The 22482-nt window shown below is 47.2% G+C and overlaps 2 protein-coding genes across 2 annotated transcripts in view; one reads left to right on the forward strand and one right to left on the reverse strand.

The window, feature by feature from the left end:
• Positions 1 to 8384, reverse strand: part of LOC132808010 (zinc finger protein 850-like) — a 52241-nt gene extending 43857 nt beyond the window's left edge. The window contains exons 1-3 of the mRNA XM_060821900.1: positions 8310 to 8384; positions 5953 to 6896; positions 5579 to 5784 (exon numbers count right to left, since the gene is read on the reverse strand). Of these exons, the coding sequence (XP_060677883.1) occupies positions 5579 to 5784; positions 5953 to 6491 (745 nt within the window). The 5' untranslated portion in view covers positions 6492 to 6896; positions 8310 to 8384. The remainder of the gene's footprint in view (positions 1 to 5578; positions 5785 to 5952; positions 6897 to 8309) is intronic.
• Positions 1 to 21949, forward strand: part of LOC132808060 (zinc finger protein 420-like) — a 53518-nt gene extending 31569 nt beyond the window's left edge. The window contains exon 4 of the mRNA XM_060821971.1: positions 20725 to 21949. Within this exon, the coding sequence (XP_060677954.1) occupies positions 20725 to 21492 (768 nt within the window). The 3' untranslated portion in view covers positions 21493 to 21949. The remainder of the gene's footprint in view (positions 1 to 20724) is intronic.
• Positions 21950 to 22482: the final 533 nt, after the last annotated feature.

The raw sequence follows: 22482 nt of genomic DNA on the forward strand, positions 1-22482 counted from the left end.
ACCATCTATTTTTATTTCTATCCTGCGATATAAGTCAGTGTGTACTGTTAAGGGGGGAAAACGACCTACCAGGGGTATGGAGTGGGGCCCAGGTCTCTGGCACAGAGCCTGTCCCTGTTGCACCAGAAGGGAAGGAGGGAAAGGAGGAGAGTGTTAGTCATTGGGGACTCGATAGTTAGAGGGTCAGATAGAAGGTTTGTTGAGAACGAACAAGACTCACGGTTGGTGTGTTGCCTCCCAGGTGGCAGGGTGCGTGATGTCTCAGATCGTATCTTTGGGGTCCTGAAGGAAGAGGGTGTCCAGCCTCAAGTAATGGTCCATGTAGGTACCAACAACATAGGGTAGAATGAGGGATAGGGATGCAAGGCAAGAGTTCAGGGAGCCAGGGTGGAAGCTGAGGGCTAGAACAAACAGATTGGTGATCTCTGGTTTGTTACCCGTGCCACGTGATACCGAGGCAAGGAATATGGATAGATATTAGCTGAACCCGTGGCTGCAAGGATGGTGCAGGAGCAAGGGTTTCAGATTTTTGGATAATTGGGGCTCATTCTGGGGAAGGTGGAACTTGTACAAACAGGACAGTCTTCACTTGAACCAGGGTGGGAAATATCCTGGGTGGGAAATTTGCTGGTGCTATTCGGGTGGGTTTAAACCAGCTCAGCAGGGGGATGGGAACCGGGGGTGTAGCTGCAGTCCACAGGAGGATGAGAGTAGGGAGGACAGGGACAGGATTTCAGGGTCACAGGAATGTGCTGGCAGCCAGCGAACTGTCTTGAACTGTGTCTACTTCAATGCCAGAGTATCTGCAATAAGGTAGGTGAGCTTGCAGCATGGCTAGGTACCTGGGACTTGGATGTTGTGGCCATTTCGGAGACAGGGATAGAGCAGGGTGAGGAATGGATGTTGCAGGTTCCAGGGTTTTGATCTTTCATTAAGAACAGGCAAGGTGTTAAAAGAGGGAGAGGGATCCAAGATGGCGGCGACTCAGCAAGTCTGAGTTTACAGTGCTCTTCCCAAAACCTGGGTAAAGTGAGTTACTCACCCCCACCACACTTACCAAACCACCCAAAAAAATTTCTAACCTTAATTAGCTGCTTACTATTATATTTAAGCAGTTTAATATTAAGTGGATAATGAGTAAACCAAAGGGATCCCGCAGCTCTCAGAAAACAAAGACCCCTCCCCCACCCTCCTCTCCTCCGGCTGCAGCTGATGTAAAAACAGGCCTTGAAGAGATGATTGCCAGGCTGGAAACGACACTCGTCAATTTCATTGCAGAATCCAGACAGAGATGGAATGCATTCGAAGAAAAGCTACAAAAGCACAGCCAGGCTATTGAGGAATTACAGGGCCGAGTGGAGGGGGCGGAGCTAAAGGCCACGACCTCCGAGGCTGCAGCACAAACAGCTGCAGAACAGGTGCGAGCTCTGGAGCAGAGAGTCCGGGCCTTTGAAATCTACATGGATGACCTGGATAATAGAAATCGGAGAAAGAATATCCGTCTTCTGGGCCTCCCTGAACAAGAAGAGAAGGGACAATTAGCAGTATTTCTGGAGCGATGGTTGCCCCAGCTTTTAAACCTGGGGGCTGAAACTGACCGGGTAAGGGTGGAGTGGGCCTACCGGGTCGCAGCACGCGGATCTGGCCCAAACCAGCGCCCACGCCCGGTCCTGTTCCGGCTGCAGAGTTATAGGGAGAGGCAGATACTCCTGGACGCCTCCAGAAAGCTTGGAAAGGATCCTAAAGCCATGATCCATGAAGGATCCAAGATTATGTTATTTCAGGACTTCTCCCCGGCTTTGGCACGAAGGAGGAAGGCGTTTGATGAGGTGAAGAAATGTCTAAGGAACTTAAATATTCAATACACCTTACGCTACCCAGCGACGTTATGCTTTAACCACGAAGGATCCGAGTATAATTTTAGATCACCAGAAGAGGCTAAGGAACTTTTAGACTCGTTTAAATAAATCGTAAGAGACAATTTATGTTGGCTTGCCTCTTCCACACTCCGTGGGGAGAAATGGATACTTTACTCTACTTTACTTTTGCTTCTGGGAGCAGGGTTGTCTTCCCTTGCTATTTTATGTTATTATACTTAACTGTAATTTGTTGGAGTTGTAATTTTATAGTTATGTGTGTTTGTACGTGGCATTGATGCTATCAGATATACTCAGGTATGGGTGGGGAGGGGTGGGGGTGGGGCGCTCACTGTTAACTCTAGCTCGGTATTATATCTAAATCCTATTAAGGAGCGCCCGGGTCAAGGGTGGGACACTGTTTGGGAGAGGATATGGTGGACCTTTAGAAAGGAAGTAAGGCCCCCTGAGAATAAGGGGAAGGATCTCCATTCAAACATGTTTTTTTTTGTTCTTATTGTTTGGAAATGGTTTCCTTTTTATTATACTGTTATGAGTGTATTAGAGAACATTTTCTCTTGTTTGAAGGATGTAAGTGACTCAACTATACACTCTGGATAATTGTGGATTAGATTAGTAGTTAACTGAGTTTCATTGTTTTTCTTTCTTCTTTAGTATCATTCCTTTGAATTTTGATGATTATATATTTAAGATCTATTTTTATATTAATGTTTGTGCTTGAAAGTTCTGTTTATTTTTGTAAATCTGTCAAAATATTAAATTTCTAATAAAAATATCTTTAAAAAAAAGAGGGAGAGGGCGTGGCTTTGTTAGTCAAGGATAGTATAACGGTGGCTGACAGAACTTTTGATGAGGACTCGTCTACTGAGGTAATGTGGGCTGAGGTAAGAAGCAGGAGAGGAGAAGTCACACTGCTTGGTGTTTTTTTTTAAATAGGCCTCCACAGAGTTCCAGGGAGGTGGAAGAGAGGATTAGCAAAATTATTCTGGGTAGGAGTGAATGGAACAGGGTGGGCATTATGGGGGACTTTAACTTCCCCAACATTGACTGGAAATGCTTTCACTCTAGTACATCGTATGGATCAGTTTTTGTCCAGTGTGTGCAGGAGGGTTTTCTGACACAGTATGTCGAAGAGCTGACAAGAGGGGAGGTCACACTGGATCTGGTGCTTGGTAATGAACCAGGCCAGGTGTTTGATTTAGTGGTAGGTGAGCACTTTGGAGAGAGTGACCATAATTCAGTTAGGTTTCATTTAGCGATGTAAAGGGATAGGAACATGCCACAGGTCAAGAGTTATCAATGGGGCAAGAGCAATTATAATGCAATTAGGCAAGACTTAGGATGCATAGAATTGGGTAGCACAATGCAGGGGATAGGGATAATTGAAATGTGGAGCTGGTTTAAGGAATAGACAGTGTGTCCTTGATAGATATGTCCCTGTCAGGCAGGGAGGAAGTGATAAGGTAAGGGAACCACGGTTTACAACAGAAATTACATCTCTTGTTACAAAGAAGAAGGAGGCTTATGTGTTCATGAAGCAAGATGGTTCAGATGAGGCGATGGAGAGTTCCAGATCACTGAGGAAGGATTTAAAGAGAGAGTTAAGAGCAAAGAGAGAACATGAGCAGTCTTGAACACATAGAATAAAGGAGAACCCTAAAGCTTTCTGTAGGTACGTGAGGAATAAAAGGATGATTAGGGTAGGACTAGGGCCAATCAAAGACAGAAGTGGGAAGTTGAGTGTGGGCCCTGTGGAGATTGGAGAGGTGTTAATGAATATCTCACATCAGTCTTCACTCAGGAAAAGGAGAATATTGTAGAGGAAAAGAATGAGGTGCAGGATATTAGACTCAAAAGGATTGAGGTTAGTTGCACACAGGTGTTATCAATTCTAGAAGAGTGAAAGTAGACAAGTGCCCTGGGCCGGATGGGATTTATCCAAGAATTCTCTGGGACGCTAGGGAGGATATAACAGAACCTTTGTCTTTGATATTTGAGTCGTCATTGGTCCTAAACCTGTAGACAGAGTGGAGGATTGCAAATGTTGTGCTCTTGTTCAAGAAGGGCAGCAGAGATGACCCAGGTAATTATAGACCAGTGAGCCTTACGTCTGTTGTCGGGAAGCTTTTGGAAAGAAATATTAGAGATAGGATTTATAATCATCTAGCAAGCAACAATTTGATTTCAGAGAGTCAACATGGTTTCATCAAGGGCAGGTCATATCTCACAAACCCCTCAGTTTTTTGAGAAGGTGACCAAGCATGTAGATGGGGGTAGAGCAGTTGACGTGGTACATGGACCTCAGTAAAGCCTTTGATAAGGTTCCACATGGCAGGCTGTTGGAGAAAATGCAGAGGCATGGGATTGAGGGTGATTTAGCAGTTTGTATTAGAAACTGGCTTTCTGAAAGAAGGCAGCGAGTGGTGGTTTATGGAAAATATTCAGCCTGGAGTCCGGTTACTAGTGGTGTGCCACAAGGATCTGTTTTGGGACTACTGCGGTTTGTCATTTTTATAAATGGCTTAGACGCAGGCATAGATGGATGGATTAGTAAATTTGCAGACGACACTAAAGTCGGTGGAGTAGTGGACAGTTTGGAAGAATGTTACAGGTTGCAGGGGGACTTGGATAAACTGCAGAATTGGGCTGAGAGGTGGCAAATGGAGTTCAATGCAGCTAAATGTGAGGTGATTCACTTTGGGAAGAATAACAGGAAGGCAGTGATCTCGGAGTCCACGTGCATAGATCCCTGAAAGTTGCCACCCAGGTGGATAGTGCTGTTAAGAAGGCATACGGTGTGATCGGTTTCATTCGGAGAGGGATTGAGTTCCGGAACTGCATTATCATGCTGCAACTATACAAAACGCTGGTGTAGCCACACTTGGAATATTGTGTATAGTTCTGGTCCCCCTATTTCAGGAAGGATGTGGAAAACATTGGAAAAGGAGCAGAGGAGATTTATCAGTTTGTTGCCTGGTCTGGAGGGACGGTCTTAGGAGGAAAGACTGAGAGACTTGGGTCTGTTCTCATTGGAAAGAGGAAGGCTAAGGGGGGATTTGATAGAGACATAAAAGATGATCAGAGGATTAGATAGGGTAGAGAGAAAGACTTTTTCATATGATGATGATGTTAGCTTGTACGAGAGGGCATAACTACAAATTGAGGGTTGATAGCTTTAAGACAGATGTCAGAGGCAAGTTCTTTACACGGTAAGGGTGTGGAATGCCCTACCTGCTAAGGTGGTCAACTCAGCCACATTAGGGAGATTTAAACAATCCTTAGATAAGTGCATGGTTGATTTTGGTATAGTGTAGGGGGACAAGCTGATAATAATTCACAGGTCGGCGCAACATCGAGGGCCGAAGGGCCTGTTCTGCGCTGGATTGTTCTATGTTCTAAACTTAGTGCAGGAGGCTGCAAGAAATGAGCAGCTTTAAAACAAAAACTCTTGGAGCTCAAAGCTTTCAAAGAGAGTCTGAGCCCGGTGGGAAGTTCAGGTAACCTTTATTGCAACCCAACTTTGTTACAGCTTCAGATCCCCCCAGCAAAAAGGCAGAGAAAAAGTAGTTGCTTTTTGAACAGCTCAGGGTGAAAGTGCACACACCACACCTCCCCTGTCGATAATGGGACTCGGCCGTCACTCCTTCAATCCCCCTGCGATGGCACATGAACTCGCTGGTGGCTCCGGAGGTGGGAGGAGCGGGTGAAGTCCTTCCCGCACTCGGGGCAGCTGAAGGGCCTCTCCCCGGTGTGGATCCGCTGGTGGGTCAGCAGGGTGGAGGAATCACGAAAAGCCTTCCCACACTCGGGGCAGCTGAAAGGCCTCTCCCCGGTGTGGATCCGCTGGTGGGTCAGCAGGGTGGAGGAATCACGAAAAGCCTTCCCACACTCGGGGCAGCTGAAGGGCCTCTCCCCATGTGGATCCGCTGGTGGCTCCGCAGGTTGGAGGAGCAGGAAAAGCCCTTCCCGCACTGACAGCAGGTAAAGGGCCTCTTCCCCTGTGTGGACCCGCTGGTGCCTCATCAGGGAGGAGACGTGGGTAAAGGCCTTCCCACACTCGGGGCAGCTAAAGGGCCTCTCCCCGGTGTGGATCCGCTGGTGGCTCCGCAGGGAGGAGACGTGGGTAAAGGCTTTCCCGCATTTGGGGCAGCTGAAGGGCCTCTCCCCCGTGTGGACCCGCTGGTGCCTCAGCAGGGTGGAGGTGTTGGTAAAAGCCTTCCCACACTCAGGGCAGCTGAAGGGCCTTTCCCCCGCGTGGAAACGCCGGTGGGTCCGCAGGGTGGAGGAATACCTGAAGGCCTTCCCACACTCAGGGCAGCTGAACGGCCTCTCTCCTGTGTGGATCCGCCGATGGGCCAACAGGGCAGAGAAAAACATGAAGGCCTTCCCGCACTCGGGACAGCTGATGGGTTTTTCCCCCGTGTGGCCCCGCTGGTGGGCCAGCAGGTGGGAGGAATGTCTGAAGGCCTTCCCGCAGTCGGTGCAGGGGAATGGCCTCTCCCCAGTGTGACTGCGCCGATGAGTCTCCAGGGCAGATGGGACACGGAAGCCTTTCCCACAGTCCCCACACTTCCACGGATCCTCCATAGGGCGGGATTCCTCAGGTTTCTCCATGGCCACAGCTTCAGCTGCACACAAACACGTGTAGAGCCCCTCCCTGCCGTGAAATCCCCTTCGCTGGCTGTATAACTGTTTCAGGCTCCACACACAGTGCGCTCCAACAGTGGGGTCTCTTGTCCAGTCCCACTGATGCTGAAAACGTCTTCAAACAGGAACCAAAAAGCGTTGATCCCTCTCACAGAAATCACAGTCAAAAATTGTTGTGGTCCCGATGGATTGAGTGACTGTCAGACATTGACATCAAAGTGAGGACTGCAGACGCTGGAGAGTCAGTCAAAAAATGTGGCGCTGGAAAAACAGCAGGTCAGGCAGCGTCCGAGGAGCAGGAGAGTCAATGTTTTGGGCATAAGCCCTTCATCTGTTGATTTTGAAGCTTCAGTCTTCAGATTTTCAAATACTCTGCAAAAAGAGATTACAAAAGTCATCACTATCAGTGCAGGGGAGAAATTCAGAACAAGTAGAAATTCTACTTTCTGCAGAATATTCTTTTGCTGTTCCACAAAATTGAAAGCACCATCCCACTCTCCCTTCCCCTCTGTTCTCACTCCGCTCAAACACACTTCAGTCAAACTCTTCTGCTTCCCAGTCAGGAGAAAGTGAGGATTGCAGGGCTCTTCAGGGCTCACGCCTGAAACGTCGATTCTCCTGCTCCTTGGATGCTGCCTGACCTGCTGCGCTTTCCAGCAACACATTTTCAGCTGCTTCCAGTCAGGGCAAAACATGCTCTGAAAGTCCAGCCTTCACAACCACACGTCTGCTTTCACTGAAGACAATTAGAGTCACACAGCACAGAAACAGACCCTTTAGCTCAATCTGTCCGAGTTGACCAGATATCCTAAATTAATCTAGTCACATTTGCCATCATTCGGCCCCTATATGGGCCGGGTGCTGGCAGCTGGGACTAAATTGGGTTGGCAATCATGTGCAATAGAGCTAAGGGAGAGGCTAATGGGAACAGAATTTTGAGGACAATTGGCTACCAGATGTACAGCACAGAAATCGTCCCTTCGGTCCAACTCATCCATGCTGATCAGATATCCTAAATCAATCTAGTCCCATTTGACAGCACGTGGCCCATATCCCACTAAACCCTTTCTATTCATATACCCAGCAAGATGCCTTTTAAATGCTGTAATTGTATCAGCCTCCACCACTTCCTCTGGCAGCTCATTCCTTACATAACACCACCCTCTGAATATAAGGGACCTTTTAAATCTCCTCCCACCCATAAACCTATTACCCTCTACTTCTGGACTCCCCCATTCCAGGGAAACGCCTTGTCTATTTATCCAATCCATGCCATTCATGATTTTATAGAAATCTGTAGGGTCACCCCTCAGCCTCTGGTACTCAAGAGAAAACAGCCCCATCCTGATCAGCTCAAACCCTGACAACATCCTTGCCAATCTTTTCTGAACCCTTTCAAGTTTCACAACATCCATGACATCCTTCCTACAGCAGAGAGACCAGTACTGCACACAATATTCCAAATGTGGCCTAACCAATGTCCTGGACAGCTACAACGTAATCTTCCCAAATCCTGTACTCAGACGATTGGGAAAGTTTTCAAAACCCACAAAAGACAACCGGGAAAACAATGAGGTATCAACACCGGGAGGAAGTGGAGAAGGGAAAGGAAGCCAAAAGTGCTGGAGCCAAGGCAGAGGAAGAACACAGGATGCACAGCCGGCTTGAAGCTGCATGTGCTGTTGCATTTACTTGTGGAAATCGGGTGCATTTTGAAAAGGAAAACAGAAAAGATATCTACTCCTCCCAATTCTGTCCTCCTCACCTGGGAATTATGTCCCATACCTGAGTTGACAGGATCTGCTCCCTCCCTGGATTCACTCCCGTTGCTACAAGTGAACAGATTTTCCCGCCCCAGGATTTGTCCAGACGGAGGGATTTTCATTCAGTGCCACTTCCGCGTTGTGACGTCACGGAAGGGGCGGGTGGGCGTGGCCAGGTCGGGCGCAGGCAGTGCGCCTGCGTTGTCCTGCACCGTTTGTTAATATTCATTTGATTAGATTACTTACAGTGTGGAAACAAGCCCTTCGGCCCAACAAGTCCACACCGACCCGCCGAAGCGCAACCCACCCATACCCCTACATTTACTCAGTCAGTCGCCTGAGTCGGGAATTGAACCCGGGTCTCAAGCGCTGTGAGGCAGCAGTGCTAACCACTGTGCCACCGTTTGTTAATATTCATTTGCTTCAGAGAATCCCCACAGAGTGGGAGCAGGCCATTCGGCCCAACGAGTCCACACCGACCCTCTGAAGGGGAACCCACTCATACCCATTCCCCTACCGCTCTACATTACCCTGACAAATATACCTAACCTGCACATCCTCTCTTTGCTCTTCTTAACTCTCTCTTTAAATCCTTCCAAGGTGATCTGTAATTCTCTACCGCCTACTATGTACCATCTTGCTTCATCAATACATAAGCCTCATGGAACAGCATCATAAGACACAGAACTTATATCAAAAGATCAGTATCATGCAACTGATAGAATATATTGAACAAACTTAGATAGTCTTCATCTCTTAGAATGGGTGCGGGCTTTGGTTCATTAATATGTAACAATGTTCTTGAGATGACTTAAGGTTTTATTAAAAAAAAGACATCCCCGCTCAGACAATGCATTAAAGGTGTGAGATTTGAGTCTGTCAGTATTCCAATCTTGAATCAGACTGGTTCTGTTTCCAAAGTTGGAATTTGTAAAATATTACATGGATTGACTGCCTGCAGATTGTGTGCTTTTTGAACAAAATTGAATGTATCTGCAAATATAATTCTGCCAATACAATTTCAACCTATAGAGTAGTGTGTGTGTGTGTGTGTGCATGAGAAAGTGAGTGTTTGTGCAGGTGAGTTTGTGTGTGAGAGTGCGCAGAAGTGTGTGTGCATGTTTGGGAAAGTGAGAGTGTGATGGAGTATGAGGCTGTGAGTGTGAGAGAGTGTTGAGGAGTGTGTGTGTGTCTGTCTGAGATAGAGTATGTGTGTGAGAGAGACGCTTAATAAAGGCAAGGGGTTGTACAGATAATGGTTGGGCCATGAGTCGTTGTAGAACAGACACACATAATTGGGGGGGGGGGGGGGGGGGTTCAGGTACTTAGTTCTTTGGAAGTTGCATCACAGCTAGACAGGGTGGTTTTCAGACGGCATGTCGCAACATTGCCTTCATTGTTCACACCACTAAGTACAGGGGTTGGGACATCATGTTGAGGTTGTACAGGATGTTGGTGAGGCCACTTTCAGAGTACTGAGTACAGTTCTGGTGACCCTGTATTAAGAAGAATACTGTTAGAGAGGGTTTAATAAAGATTTACCAGGATGTTGTAAGGACTGGAGGGTTTGAGGTATAAGGAGAAGCTGGTACTTTATTCACTGGAGCACAGGAGGTTGGGGGCTGACCTCATTGAGATTGATAAAATCATGAGGAGTGGAGGTAAGGTGAACATAAAATGGCTCTTGTTTAGTGTAGGGGAACTCGAAACTCGGGGGGCATTTTTTTTAAATGTGAGGAGAGAGATTTGAAAGGAACCGGAGGGGCAACATTTTGAGAAAGGGTGATTTGCATGTGGAATGAACTTGCTGAGGATGTGGTAGTTGCAGCTACAATTACAACATTGAAACAGCATTTGGATGGGTATATGAATAGAAAGGTTTAGAGGGAAATGGGCCAAATGCAGGCAAGTGAGACTGGTTTAGTTTGGAATCCTGGTGTGGATGGACGAATTGTGGAAGTGGGCCATTCAGCCCATCTATTTCACTCCGACCCTCTGAACAGTATCCCACCCATACCCAACCCCTTACTCCGTATTTCCCATGGCCAATCCACCCTAACCTGTACATCCCTGGTCACTATGGGTAACTTAGCACGGCCAATTCTCCCTAACCTACACTCTAATCTATAAATTACCTTCTCAAGAATGTAATTTAAGTGCAGAGCTTTTCTAAGAAAAATGTCAGTTTGACTCAACATTGGGACACAGACGAAATTCACACCTATTGTCTCTACTTATAAACAGGGCAACGTCTCTTCGAAATGTAGATTCATTTAGATATAACTGCGTCACTTTACATCTTAAGATATCCCTTTGAATGTGCCACATCCCTTTGAAATGTAATCTCGTCCATTTACATCTCTGTATTTGCGGAAATACCCGGTAAAATGTCCATGTCCCTTTAAAATGCAGATTTCCCCCTTTAGCAAAGAGGCCGTTCCGTTAGATGTCGGAATATGTGTTTAAATGGAGCCGTGAGCTTTCCCAATGTAGACAGGGCTCCTCGTTTGCTGTTTTGCTGACACTGGCAAGCATGCGCACTGCGTTGCTGACACTGGCAAACATGCGCAGTATGCTCTATGGGGATGTTGGTGTTCCTGACAGATTTTAAGTGTCCAAATGCCAACAGGGGAAAAAAGAGCCACAATTTTTTTTTCTGGCGGCTCGATATTTTATTTCTTTAGCATTTTGTCTGTCTGCTCAACTTTTGTATGTCGTTTCCCCTTGTTGTGGGGGCAAGGCACCAAGACCAGAACTGGAGGGCACAGGTTTAGGGTGAGAGGGGAAAGATTTCTGAGGCTCCGAAGGGGCAATCCTTTCACACAGAGGGGGTATGTGTATGGAATGAACTGTCAGATGTGGTGGGGGCTGGTACAATTACATCATCTGGATGGGGATATGAATAGGAAACATTCAGAGGGATAAGAGACGACATGCTGGCATCTGGTCGACGTAGACTGAAGGGTTTGTTTCTGTGCTCTACAGCTCTGTGACTCTATTTTTAGATAGTATGGAAAATAAAGAGCATGAAAGCATGGGAAGTGTTAGAGCATGGAGACCATTTCCAGTTCATAGAGTCATAGAGAGATGTACAGCATGGAAACACACCCTTCGGTCCAACTAGTCCATGCCGACCAGATATCCCAACCCAATCTAGTCTCACTTGCCAGCACCCGGCCCATATCCCTCCAACCCCTTCGTATTCATATACCCATCCAAATGCCTCTTAAATGTTGCAATTGTACCAGCCTCCACCACTTCCTCTGGCAGCTCATTCCATACATGTACCACTCTCTAAATGAAAAGGTTGCCCCTTAGGTCTCTTTAATATTTTTCCCCTCTCACCCTAAACCTATGCCCTCTAGTTCTGGACTCCCCAGGGAAAAGACTTTGCCTATTTATCCTATCCATGCCCCTCATAATTTTGTAAACCTCTATAAGGTCACCGCACCCCCCCAAGCCTCTGACGCACCAGGGAATCAGCCCCAGCCTGTCCCATAGCTCAAATCCTCCAACACTGGCAACATCCTTGTAAATCTTTTCCGAAGTCTTTCACGTTTCACAACATCTTTCCGATAGGAAGGAGACCAGAATTGCATGCAATATTCCAACAGTGGCCTAAGCAATGCCCTGCACAACTGCAACATGACCTCCCAACTACTATACTCAATACTCTGACCAATAAAGGAAAGCATACCAAACGTCTTCTTCACTATCTTATCTCCCTGTGACTCCACTTTCAAGGAGCTATGAACCTGCACTCCAAGGTCTCTTTGTTCAGCTACACTCCCTAGGACCTCACCATCAAGTGTATAAGTCCTGCTAAGATTTGCTTTCACAAAATGCAGCACCTCGCATTTATCTGAATTAAACTCCATCTGCCACTTCTCAGCCCATTGGCCCATCTGGTCCAGATCCTGTTGTAATCTGAGGTAACTCTCTTCGCTGTCCACTACAGTTGCAAAGGATAGTGGAACACTCTTACACCAATTAGCAGAGTAAGGTTGAGGCTGAAAGGTCACTATGGCAAGATGAGATAACACAGTTAGTAACGTTAGCCTCATCTGCTAACTATCATTATTGGGACAATAAATATTTGGGACATGACATTAAATATCTAATTGTTAGTGAGTAGAGTCAGCCTGCTTGAAACTACTGACAATAAATATCTAATCATGACATTAGGAAAATATTAAGTAGGGTCTAGAATGAAAGACCGTTGTTGCAAAAGCTGACATTAAATCTCCAACCGAGACATTGGAATAACATGAAGTAGAATGTACAACTAAAGAGATAATGGGAACTAACATCACTGGCTTATTGTGTAGCTAGACTGAGGTACGTTGATAAATATAGTTGGACATGCTGATAAGCTAACACAAACATGATTAAAAAAAGATATTTTAAAACTGCAGACCCTGAGGTTTGTGGGCATTCGAGAATCTGCTTTTCGAGTGTCATGGTCTTTTTGTTTGCAAATAAACGACCTACTTCTTGAAGAACTCTCTGCGTCTCCTGGTCGTTCTCTACATTTTATCCACGACAACAGTCGGAACCAATTTCATGGTAATAGGAGAAAAAAGACTGGGGGGGACAGAGGGTGGGGTGAGAGAAAGACTGGGGGTGCTGGACAGAGGGTGGGGTGAGAGAAAGACTCGGGGGGACAATGGTGGTGTGATTTTTAACTTCGTACACCCCAGTCCAACACCGGCATCTCCAAATCGGGGACATAGTTCTTTGAAAGTTGCATCATTGCTGGACAGGGTGGTGAAGGAGGCGTTTGGCACACTTGCCTTCATTGTTCACACCGTTCAGTGTAGGAATTGGGACATCACATTGAGGTTGTACAGGATATTGGTGAGACCACGTGTAGAGTACTGAGTACACTTCTGGTCACCCGATTGACGACCACAAGTTGACTGGTGACCTTATTTCGATTTATAAAGTCATGGGGCGTGTAGGAAAGGTAAATATCACAGGGGGGAAGAAAGGGTGGATCTCCCCTTTTTTTTACTTCTCTTGGCACTTGGACACAAATTCTGTCAGTAACAGCAGCATCACCAGAGAGCATACTGCGCGTGCTCCTCGCCGCACGCATCGCGACTTTCTTTTGGTGGGCCAATCGGAAGCCCTGGAGGACCGGAAGGATATAGGTCCTCCTGCCAATCAGAGCCTTCCTGTTGTCTGAATGCAGAAGCTGGAACACGAGCTTCGGAAGGTTCTGCTCCTCTCTCTGAATGAAGATTGAGTTTGTTCCAGACTGCAACCTCCTTACTCCGCCAGTACACCACTCTCTTCTCAACTCCTTTTTCATTTTTTTTTCATTCTGGGCTTCAATTTTTGACTTGCACCAACCGAACGGAAAGGGAAATGAATCCACGAAGTGGACAGAATCTGGAAAAGGTTTTCATAAACAGAGAGTGGTTCATGTATGGAATGAATGTCCAGAGGAAGTGGTGGATGCACGAACAGATGCAACCTTTAAAAGACATTTGGATAAGTACATGAATAGGAAAGGTGCGGGGGGATATGGGCCAAACATTGGCAAGTGGCACTGAAACATAGTCAGCATGGAATAGTAGGGCTGAAGGGTCCGTTTCTGTGCTGTCTAACTAACTGTTCTGTCGTGGTCTTAAAACTTTCATGCCTTCCACTTTAAACGTGGTTATTGTACCTGCATCCAACACATAAACCACTGTCAACAAAAAAGAAAACCTCATCCGCACAACATAAAAATCCTCACTCTGTGGTTCAAAAAACAGATGAACTCAGCATTGGATATATTCAATGACCCCCTAACTGCAGGATGACATCCCCACTGCTAATCCCAGTTCATCTTCCGAATATACCACTTGCCTTGCTGATTGCTTGTGCATCTGTCTGATGACTGGTGGAGAAGGACGCTGAGGCCCCTTTGTACATCCATGCATCATTCCTGATGAAGGGCTCGGGCCTGAAATGTCGACTCTCCCACTCCTCCAATACTGCCTGTTCTGCTGTGCTTTTTCAGCCCCACACTTTTAGACTCTGATTCCAGCATCTGCAGGTCTCACTTTCTGCACATCGGACGCTGAGGTTTAACCTTTATAAGGGGCAAGGTCTTTCCCCAGGGTAGGAGAGTCCAGAACTAAAGTGGCATAGATTTTAGGTGAGTGGGGAAAGGGACATGAGGGACAACCTTTTCACACAGAGGGTGGTGCATGTATGGAACGAACTGCCAGAGGAAGTGGTGGAGGCTGGAACAGGTACAACATTTAAAACCCATCTTGATGGGTACATGAATAGGAAGAGATTAGAGGGATATCTGGGCAAATGAGACCAGGTTAATTTCGGATATTTGGTCAGCATGGACGTGTTTGGCTGGAGGGTCTGTTTCTGTGCTGTTATCCGGGAATTGTCTCTGGTGAATGCAGAAGTCTGGTTGGACTTTCAGAGCAGCTTTCCAAGATGGGTTGCCCTTACTGGGAGCAAAAGACGTTACAATGAAGTATTTCGTTTGTGAGACAGCAACTGAGTGAGTGAGTACATCTGGGAGTTTGGTGGAAAGTGGGAATTTATTGCACGGTGGGGATGAAGCCCTACCCTACCCTACCCTACCCAGGATGAGACCAGGCCTTGAGTTGAGGAGAGTAGATTTAGGACAGAGATGAGGAGGAACTGCTTTTCCCAGAGAGTAGTCAATCTATGGAATTCCCTGCCCAAGGAAGCAGTAGAGGCATCTTCATTAAGAATATTCAAAACACAGTGGAATGGGTATTTGCATGGTATGGGAATTAAGGGTAGTTGGGACAATGCAGGGAGGAGGATCTCAGATGACGCATATATCAGCCATGATCATAATGAATGGTGGAGCAGGTTCGATGGGCCAAATGGCCAACTACTACTTCTTTTACTATGAAACTCTAACCCTGCATTTCCCATGGCTACCCCATCTAACCTTCACATGCCTGTACATTATGGACAATTTAGCATGGCCAATCCAAATCAAGGCCGGTGAGCAATGTAGTGATGTGGAAAATGAACATCAGAAAACGATAGAAAGGGACAAGGTGAGTAAATGTACCAGCAATCAAAACCGGATTCTGAAGATCACAAAACGTGAAACTAAAAACGATGTATCTGAATGTGTGGTGCATTGTAACAAAATTGACTGCACACATTGAAGAGAATAATTATGATCTGAGACTCCTTACAGAGGCATGGCTTCAGGATGACAAGGATTGCATCCTGACTATCAAGGTGACAGTCAAATGGGAAGCGAGGTGAAGGTAGAGGCTTGGCGCTGCTCATCAAAGCACTGATCACAGGGAAATCTAGTGTTAGCTTGGATTCAGGTCCTGATTTCTCTGTCCTCTGATGTCCCTGTACCCACAGAGTAAGATATTGGTCTGTTCTGCTCTGCTGGATTTCTGCTGAAGCTTTGACCCCCACCCCTACACCTTCTGGAACAATAAAACATTCAGTCAATTAAGACCCAAGCCACAATCCCCAGCCTGTCAACCATCCAGACACACAGTGTAGTCCGAGCTGGGACTTATGATTTATAACAGCTATGATTTATAAAAATATTTACGCCAGCAGAATTAAAGCATCCATTATCAAATAGACATCGGGATATACAGCACGCAATAGACTTTACTCTGTCTCATTCACACACATAAACATGTACATCCATGGGAGTGAATTTGTATTTGCAGAATTATATTTGCAGATACATTCTATTTTTCTCAAAATATGCACAACCTGCAGGCTGTTCAATCAGTTTGACCTATACTGATAACTTCAGGGATTTCTGAACTTGGACAGCAAAGACCCTTTGTTCCTCAGCACTCTGTAGGGATCTACTATTTATTACTTCCTTCCTTCTCTTATTAAATTTCGCAGAATGCCTGGAGATTAAATTCCATAGTTCTGCCCCATTTACTAGCTGATAGATATCAGAGTGTAGCCAGAGACCATCCTCCTCCATAGGAACAATACAACCTTTCCAGCGTTTATTCCTGGACAGAGGAGGCAGTGTTTTCTCCAGCTGAGCAGTGTGTTTGTTAGCATGTCCAACTATATTAATCAAAAGTTCCTCACGCTAGCTACACAATAACCAGTGATGTTAGTTCCCATTATCTCTTTATTTGTGCCCTCACAGTTTTTCCTACATTCTACTTAATGTTATTCTAATGTCACAGTTGGAGATTTAATGTCAGCTTTTGCAACAACGGTCTTGCATTCCAGACCCTACTTAATATTTTCCTAATGTCATGATTAGATATTTATTATCAATAGTCTCAAGCAGGCTGACTCTACTCATTATTAATTAGATATTTGATGTCATGTCCCAAATATTTATTGTTCCAATCCTGTCAATCATATTTAGCAGGTGAGGCTAACTTTACTGACTGTTATCTCATCTTGCCATAGTGACCTTTCAGCCTCAACCTTACTCTGCTAATTGGTGTAAGAGCTTTCCACTATCCTTTGCAACAAATTGGCAGTAGTCTCCATGTTCTAACCCTTCCCATGCTTTCATGCTCTTTATTTTCCACACTATCTAAAGATAGACTCAGAGTTGTAGAGCACAGAAACAGACCCTGCGGTCCACGCTGACCAGATGTCCCAATTAATCTAGTGATCCATTTGTCAGCATGTCGCCCCTTACCCCTCTGAATCTTTCCTATCCATATCCGCATTCAGATGCATTTTAAATACTGTAATTGTACCAGCCTCCACCACTTCCTCTGGCAGCTCATTCCATACACATACCACCCTCTGTGCGAAAGGATTGCCCCTTAGAACCCTCAGAAATCTTTCCCCTCTCACCCTAAACCTATGCCCTCCAGTTCTGATCTCGGTGCCTTGCCCCCACAACAAGGGGAAAGGACATCCAAAAGTTGAGCAGCCACACAAAATGCAAAAGGAATAAAATATCGAGCCAAAGGCAAAACAAATTGTGGCTCTATCTTTTCACCCCGTTGGCATTTGGACACTTAAAATCTGTCAGGAACACCAACATCCCCAGAGAGCATACTGCGCATGTTTGCTGGTGTCAGCAACGCAGTGCGCATGCTGGCCAGTGTCAGCAAAACACTGAGCATGCTCATTGCTGGACGCAAAAAAGGCGCGAGACTTTTTTTTTGGTTGGCCAATAGGCAATGTTGGAGGACTGGAAGGAGTCTGGTCCTCCTGCCAATCAGAGTCAGCCCATTGTCTGAATGCGGAAGTTGGACTCTGAACTTCTCAAGCTGCAGCTCCTGATCCTCTCTCTCTGAATAAAGATAGAGCTTTACCCAGACTGCACATTCCTTCCTCTGTCCCAGATCTGTGAGTACGGCACTCTCTTATCTCGCCCCCTTTTCCATTTCTTTTTCATTCTGGGGTTCAGTTGTTGACTTGCAGCAACTGAAAGGAAAGAGTGAATTCGGCAGGGACAGACTCCGGAAACGTTGATCCAGGTCTGTATCTCAATTGGCAAAATAGTTAGGCAGGAGGCATCAGATGGTGGAGAAGTCGACGAATCGGTTGTAACCCTTCTTCAGGGCTGGGGCTGGGTGCAGAAGCTGCAGAGAAAAGGGGGTGGGGATGAAGTGGGAAAAGGTCAAGACAGTTAGAGGGTACGACCTGGTTGGTCAATCGGAGGAATGAATCTTGTTGGTGGCAGGGAGGAGGGCGGGGATGGGAATGGAGTCAGGGAATGGAGAGGGAGGTTTTTTTGAAATTGGAAAACTCATCGTTGAGTCCTTCGGGCTGCAGGCTGCCCGGAAGATGAGGAGTTGTCCCTCCAATTTGCAGTTAGATTTGTTGTGGCAATGGAGGAGGCCAAAGATGGTCATGTCAGAAAGGGGGTGGGAAGGAAATTGGAATGGGTGGTTACTGAGAGGTCTGGTCGCCCTCTGCGGGCATAGCTGCGATGCTCAGCGAATCGTTCCCCAAGTTTGCACTCGCTCTCCGATATAGAGAAGACCGCAATGGCAAATGCAGTACCACAATATGAAGTTATAGCCTTGGCTGTGGAAAAAAAACCGCAAAAAGGAAGTGCATTGTTTAAATGGAGATGTATTTGAATGTGGAGAAAGTGAGAACTGCAGATGCTGGAGATCAGGGTCAATCATCGTGGTACTGGAAGAGCACGGTAGGTTCGGCAGCATCCGAGGAGCAGGAGAGTTGACATTTTGGACCTGAGCCCTTTATCAGGAATGATGTGTGGATGGACAAAGAGGCCTCAGCATCCTTCTACACCAGTCACTGTCATTTGTCAGACAGGTATAGCAAGCAATCAGCAAGGCAAGTGGTATATTAGCAAGAGGAGAAAGCGAGGACTGCAGATGCTGGAGATCAGAGCCGAAAATGTGTTGCTGGAAAAGTGCAGCAGGTCAGGCAGCATCCAAGGATCAGGAGAATCCACGTTTCGGGCATGAGCCCTTCTTCAGGAATGAGGAAAGTGTGCCAAGCAGGCTAAGATAAAAGGAAGGGAGGAGGGACTTGGGGGAGGGACGTTGGAAATGCGATAGGTGGAAGGATGTTAAGGTGAAGCTGATAGGCCGGAGTGGGAGAGGGGGTCGGGGGTCGGGGTGGAGAGGTCAGGAAGAAGATTGCAGGTTGGGCAGGTGGTGCTGAGTTCGAGGGTTGGGACTGAGACAAGGTGGGGGGAGGGAAAATGAGAAAACTGGGGCTCAAGGGCAGAGGAGCGGGAAGTGGTCCAACTAGTCATGGAGATGTACAGCTTAGAAACAGACCCTTCGATCCAACCTGTTAATGCCAACCGGATATCCCAACCCAATCTCATCCCAACTGCCAGCATTTGGCCCATATCCCTTCAAACCCTTCCTATTCATACACCTGTCCAGATGTCTTTTAAATGTTGCAATTGTACTGGCCTCCACCATTTCCTCTGGCAGCTCATTCCATACACGTAATACCCTCTGTGTGAAAAAGTTTCACCTCAGATCTCATTTGTATCTTTTCCCCTCACCCTAAACATATGCCCTCTAGTTCTGGACTCATTTCCCCCCAACCCCCTCCCCTGGATAAGTCTTTGTCTATTTATCCTATCCATGCCCTTCATGATTTTATAGGTTACTCCTTAGCCTCCAACGCTGAGGGGAAACAGCCCTCGCCTCCCTATCGATCACATCCTCCAACCCTGGCAACATCCTTGTAAATTTTTTCTGAACACTTTGAAGTTTCCCAACATCTTATCAATACTAAGGAAACCAGAATTGCACACAATATTCCAAATGTGGCCTAACCAATGTCCTGTACAGCCACAACATAACTTCCCAAATCCTATACTCAGAGGATTGGGGAAGTTTTCAAAACCTACAAAAGACAACTGGGAAAGAATGGAGGAACAAACTAAAACTTTGAGGGTCAGCTTGGAGGCATCAAGGTCTCAGGACAGGGGGTGGGGATGACCCCAGCTATGGGCCACATACCAGAAAATGGGACTAGATTGATTTAGGATATCTGGTCAGTACAGGCGTGTTGGACAGAAGGGTCTGTTTCTGTGCTGTACATCTCTATGACTCTGGCTTTCCACTAACTTTTGCCACGTCAATAGGTTCACTTTCTCTCTAATGTCGGCGTTAATGCCTTGACGTCTCATTTTGCTCCCACCTTCCTGGGGACGTTAACCATCTTGTGTCTGGTCCTTGCTCAAGAAGCTGAGAGGCAGGTTCACCCTGAATTGACACACTTTTTTTTGCTTCCCAAAATCAGACCTGCTCACTCTCAGCAGGATCCCAGTGTTGGGAAAGATATTAACTTTCATGTGGAGGTATCCAAAGTTCAGAGAGATGTCAGTCTTGACATTTTTGCTTTTTCTGTCCCTGTAAGATCCTGAATCAGCACCTTCAGGGGAATTAGTTAGAGCGGAGTGAGAACAGAGGGGGAGGGAGAGTGGGATGGTGCTTTCAATTTTGTGGAATAACAAAAGAAAAGAATTGCTTGTTCAGAATTTCTACCCTGCACTGACAGTGATGACTTTTGTAATCTATTCTGACAGAACTTTTGAAGATTTGAAGAGGGAAGTTTTAAAATCAACAGATGAAGGGCTTATAACCGAAACATTGACCCTCCTGCTCCTCGGATGCTGCCTGACTCCCCTGTGATTTTCCAGTGCCACATTTTTCGACTGACTCTCCAGCATCTCCGGTCCTCACTTTGATGTCAATGTCTAACAGTCACTCAGTCCACTGGGGCCAGCAAAGATTTTCGACCGTGATTTCTGAGAGAGGAATCAAAGCTTTTTGGTTCCTGTCTGAGTATGTTTTCAGCATCAGTGGGACTGGACGAGAGACCCCACTGTTGCAGCGCACTGTGTGAGGAGCCTGAAACAGTTATACGGCCTGGAAAGGGAATTTCACGGCAGGGAGGGGCTCTACACGTGTTTGTGTGCAGCTGAAGCTTTGGCCATGGAGAAACCCGAGGAATCCCGCCCTGTGGAGAAACCGTGGAAGTGTGGGGACTGTGGGAAAGGCTTCCGTGTCCCGTCTGCCCTGGAGATTCATCGGCGCGGTCACACCGGGGAGAGGCCATTCCCCTGCACCGACTGTGGGAAGGCCTTCAGACATTCCTCCCACCTGCTGGCCCACCAGCGGGTCCACACGGGGGAAAGGCCCTTCAGCTGCACTGAGTGTGGGAAGGCCTTCAGCAGATCCTCCACCCTGCTGATCCACCAGCAGGTCCACACCGGGGAGAGGCCGTACATCTGCTCTCAGTGCGGGAAGGCCTTTACCCAGTCCTCCCACCTGCTGACCCACCGGCGTGTCCACACGGGGCAGAGGCCCTTTAGCTGCCCCGAGTGTGGGAAGGCCTTTACCCACGTCTCCACCCTGATGAGGCACCAGCGTGTCCACACCGGGGAGAGGCCGTTCACCTGCTCTCAGTGTGGGAAGGGCTTCATCTGCTCCTCCCAACTGCGGAGCCACCAGCGGGTCCACATGGGGCAGAGGCCCTTCAGCTGCCCCGAGTGTGGGAAGGCCTTCAGCAGATCTTCCTCCCTGCGGAGACACCAGCGTGTCCACACCGGGGAGAGGCCGTTCAGCTGCCCCGAGTGTGGCAAGGCCTTCAGCACATCTTCTGCCCTGCTGACCCACCAGCGGATCCACACCGGGGAGAGGCCTTACACCTGCTCTCAGTGCGGGAAGGGCTTCACCTGCTCCTCCAACCTGCGGACGCACCAGCGAGTTCACGTGCCATCGCAGGGGGATTGAAGGAGTGACGGCCGAGTCCCATTATCGATTGGATTATCAACCCGGTTCCGGGGACTCCCGGGTTTGAATCCCGCCACGACAGATGGCAGAATTGGTATTCGGTCAGAAATGTGGAATTCGGAATCTAACGATGAGACCATTTCAGGGAGGGGGTGGTAGGGGGAGAAAGGCCCCATCTGATTCCCTCTCTCCCTTGTTAGGGAAGAGAACTGCCATTGTGGGAAAGGATACACTCAAGTCGTTCCAGCTGCATCCTTTACTCGGTCTTGCCTACACGTGACTCCAGACCCACAGCAGTCTGGTTGACTCTACACTTCCCCTTCCTGGCAAAGGAGCGGGGAGAAACTTACTTGGAGACAGGGTATGGGTTGAAATTGCTGAGTGAGGCAATACTTCCTCCGGGTTATGGCTGTACCAAGGATCCAATTTCAAAGGGACAGCTTGGTGCTGACCAATAGTAAAGACAGTGAGGGGGGTGGGGGGCATGGGGGGAACAGGGGAGGTGTGGTGTGTGCACTTTCACCTTGAGCTGTTCAAAAAGCAACTACTTTTTCTCTGCCTCTTTGCTGGGGGGATCTGAAACTGTAACAAAGTTGGGTTGCAATAAAGGTTACCTGAACTTACCACCGGGCTCAGACTCTCATTGAAAGCTATGAGCTCCAAGAGGTTTTTGTTTTAAAGCTGCTCATTTCTTTCAGCCTCCTGCACTAAGTTTAGAACATAGAACAATCCAGCGCAGAACAGGCCCTTCGGCCCTCGATGTTGCGCTGACCTATGAACTATTCTCAGCTCGTCCCCTACACTATCCCAAAATCATCCATGCGCTTATCTAAGGATTGTTTAAATCTCCCTAATGTGGCTGAGTTGACTACCTTAGCAGGTAGGGCATTCCACGCCCTTACCACTCTCTGTGTAAAGACCTTGCCTCTGACATCTGTCTTAAATCCATCACCCCTCAATTTGTAGTTATGCCCCCTCGTACAAGCTAAC

This window comes from Hemiscyllium ocellatum (genome assembly GCF_020745735.1).
Source record: "Hemiscyllium ocellatum isolate sHemOce1 chromosome 27 unlocalized genomic scaffold, sHemOce1.pat.X.cur. SUPER_27_unloc_3, whole genome shotgun sequence".
Classification (NCBI taxonomy): Eukaryota; Metazoa; Chordata; class Chondrichthyes; order Orectolobiformes; family Hemiscylliidae; genus Hemiscyllium; species Hemiscyllium ocellatum.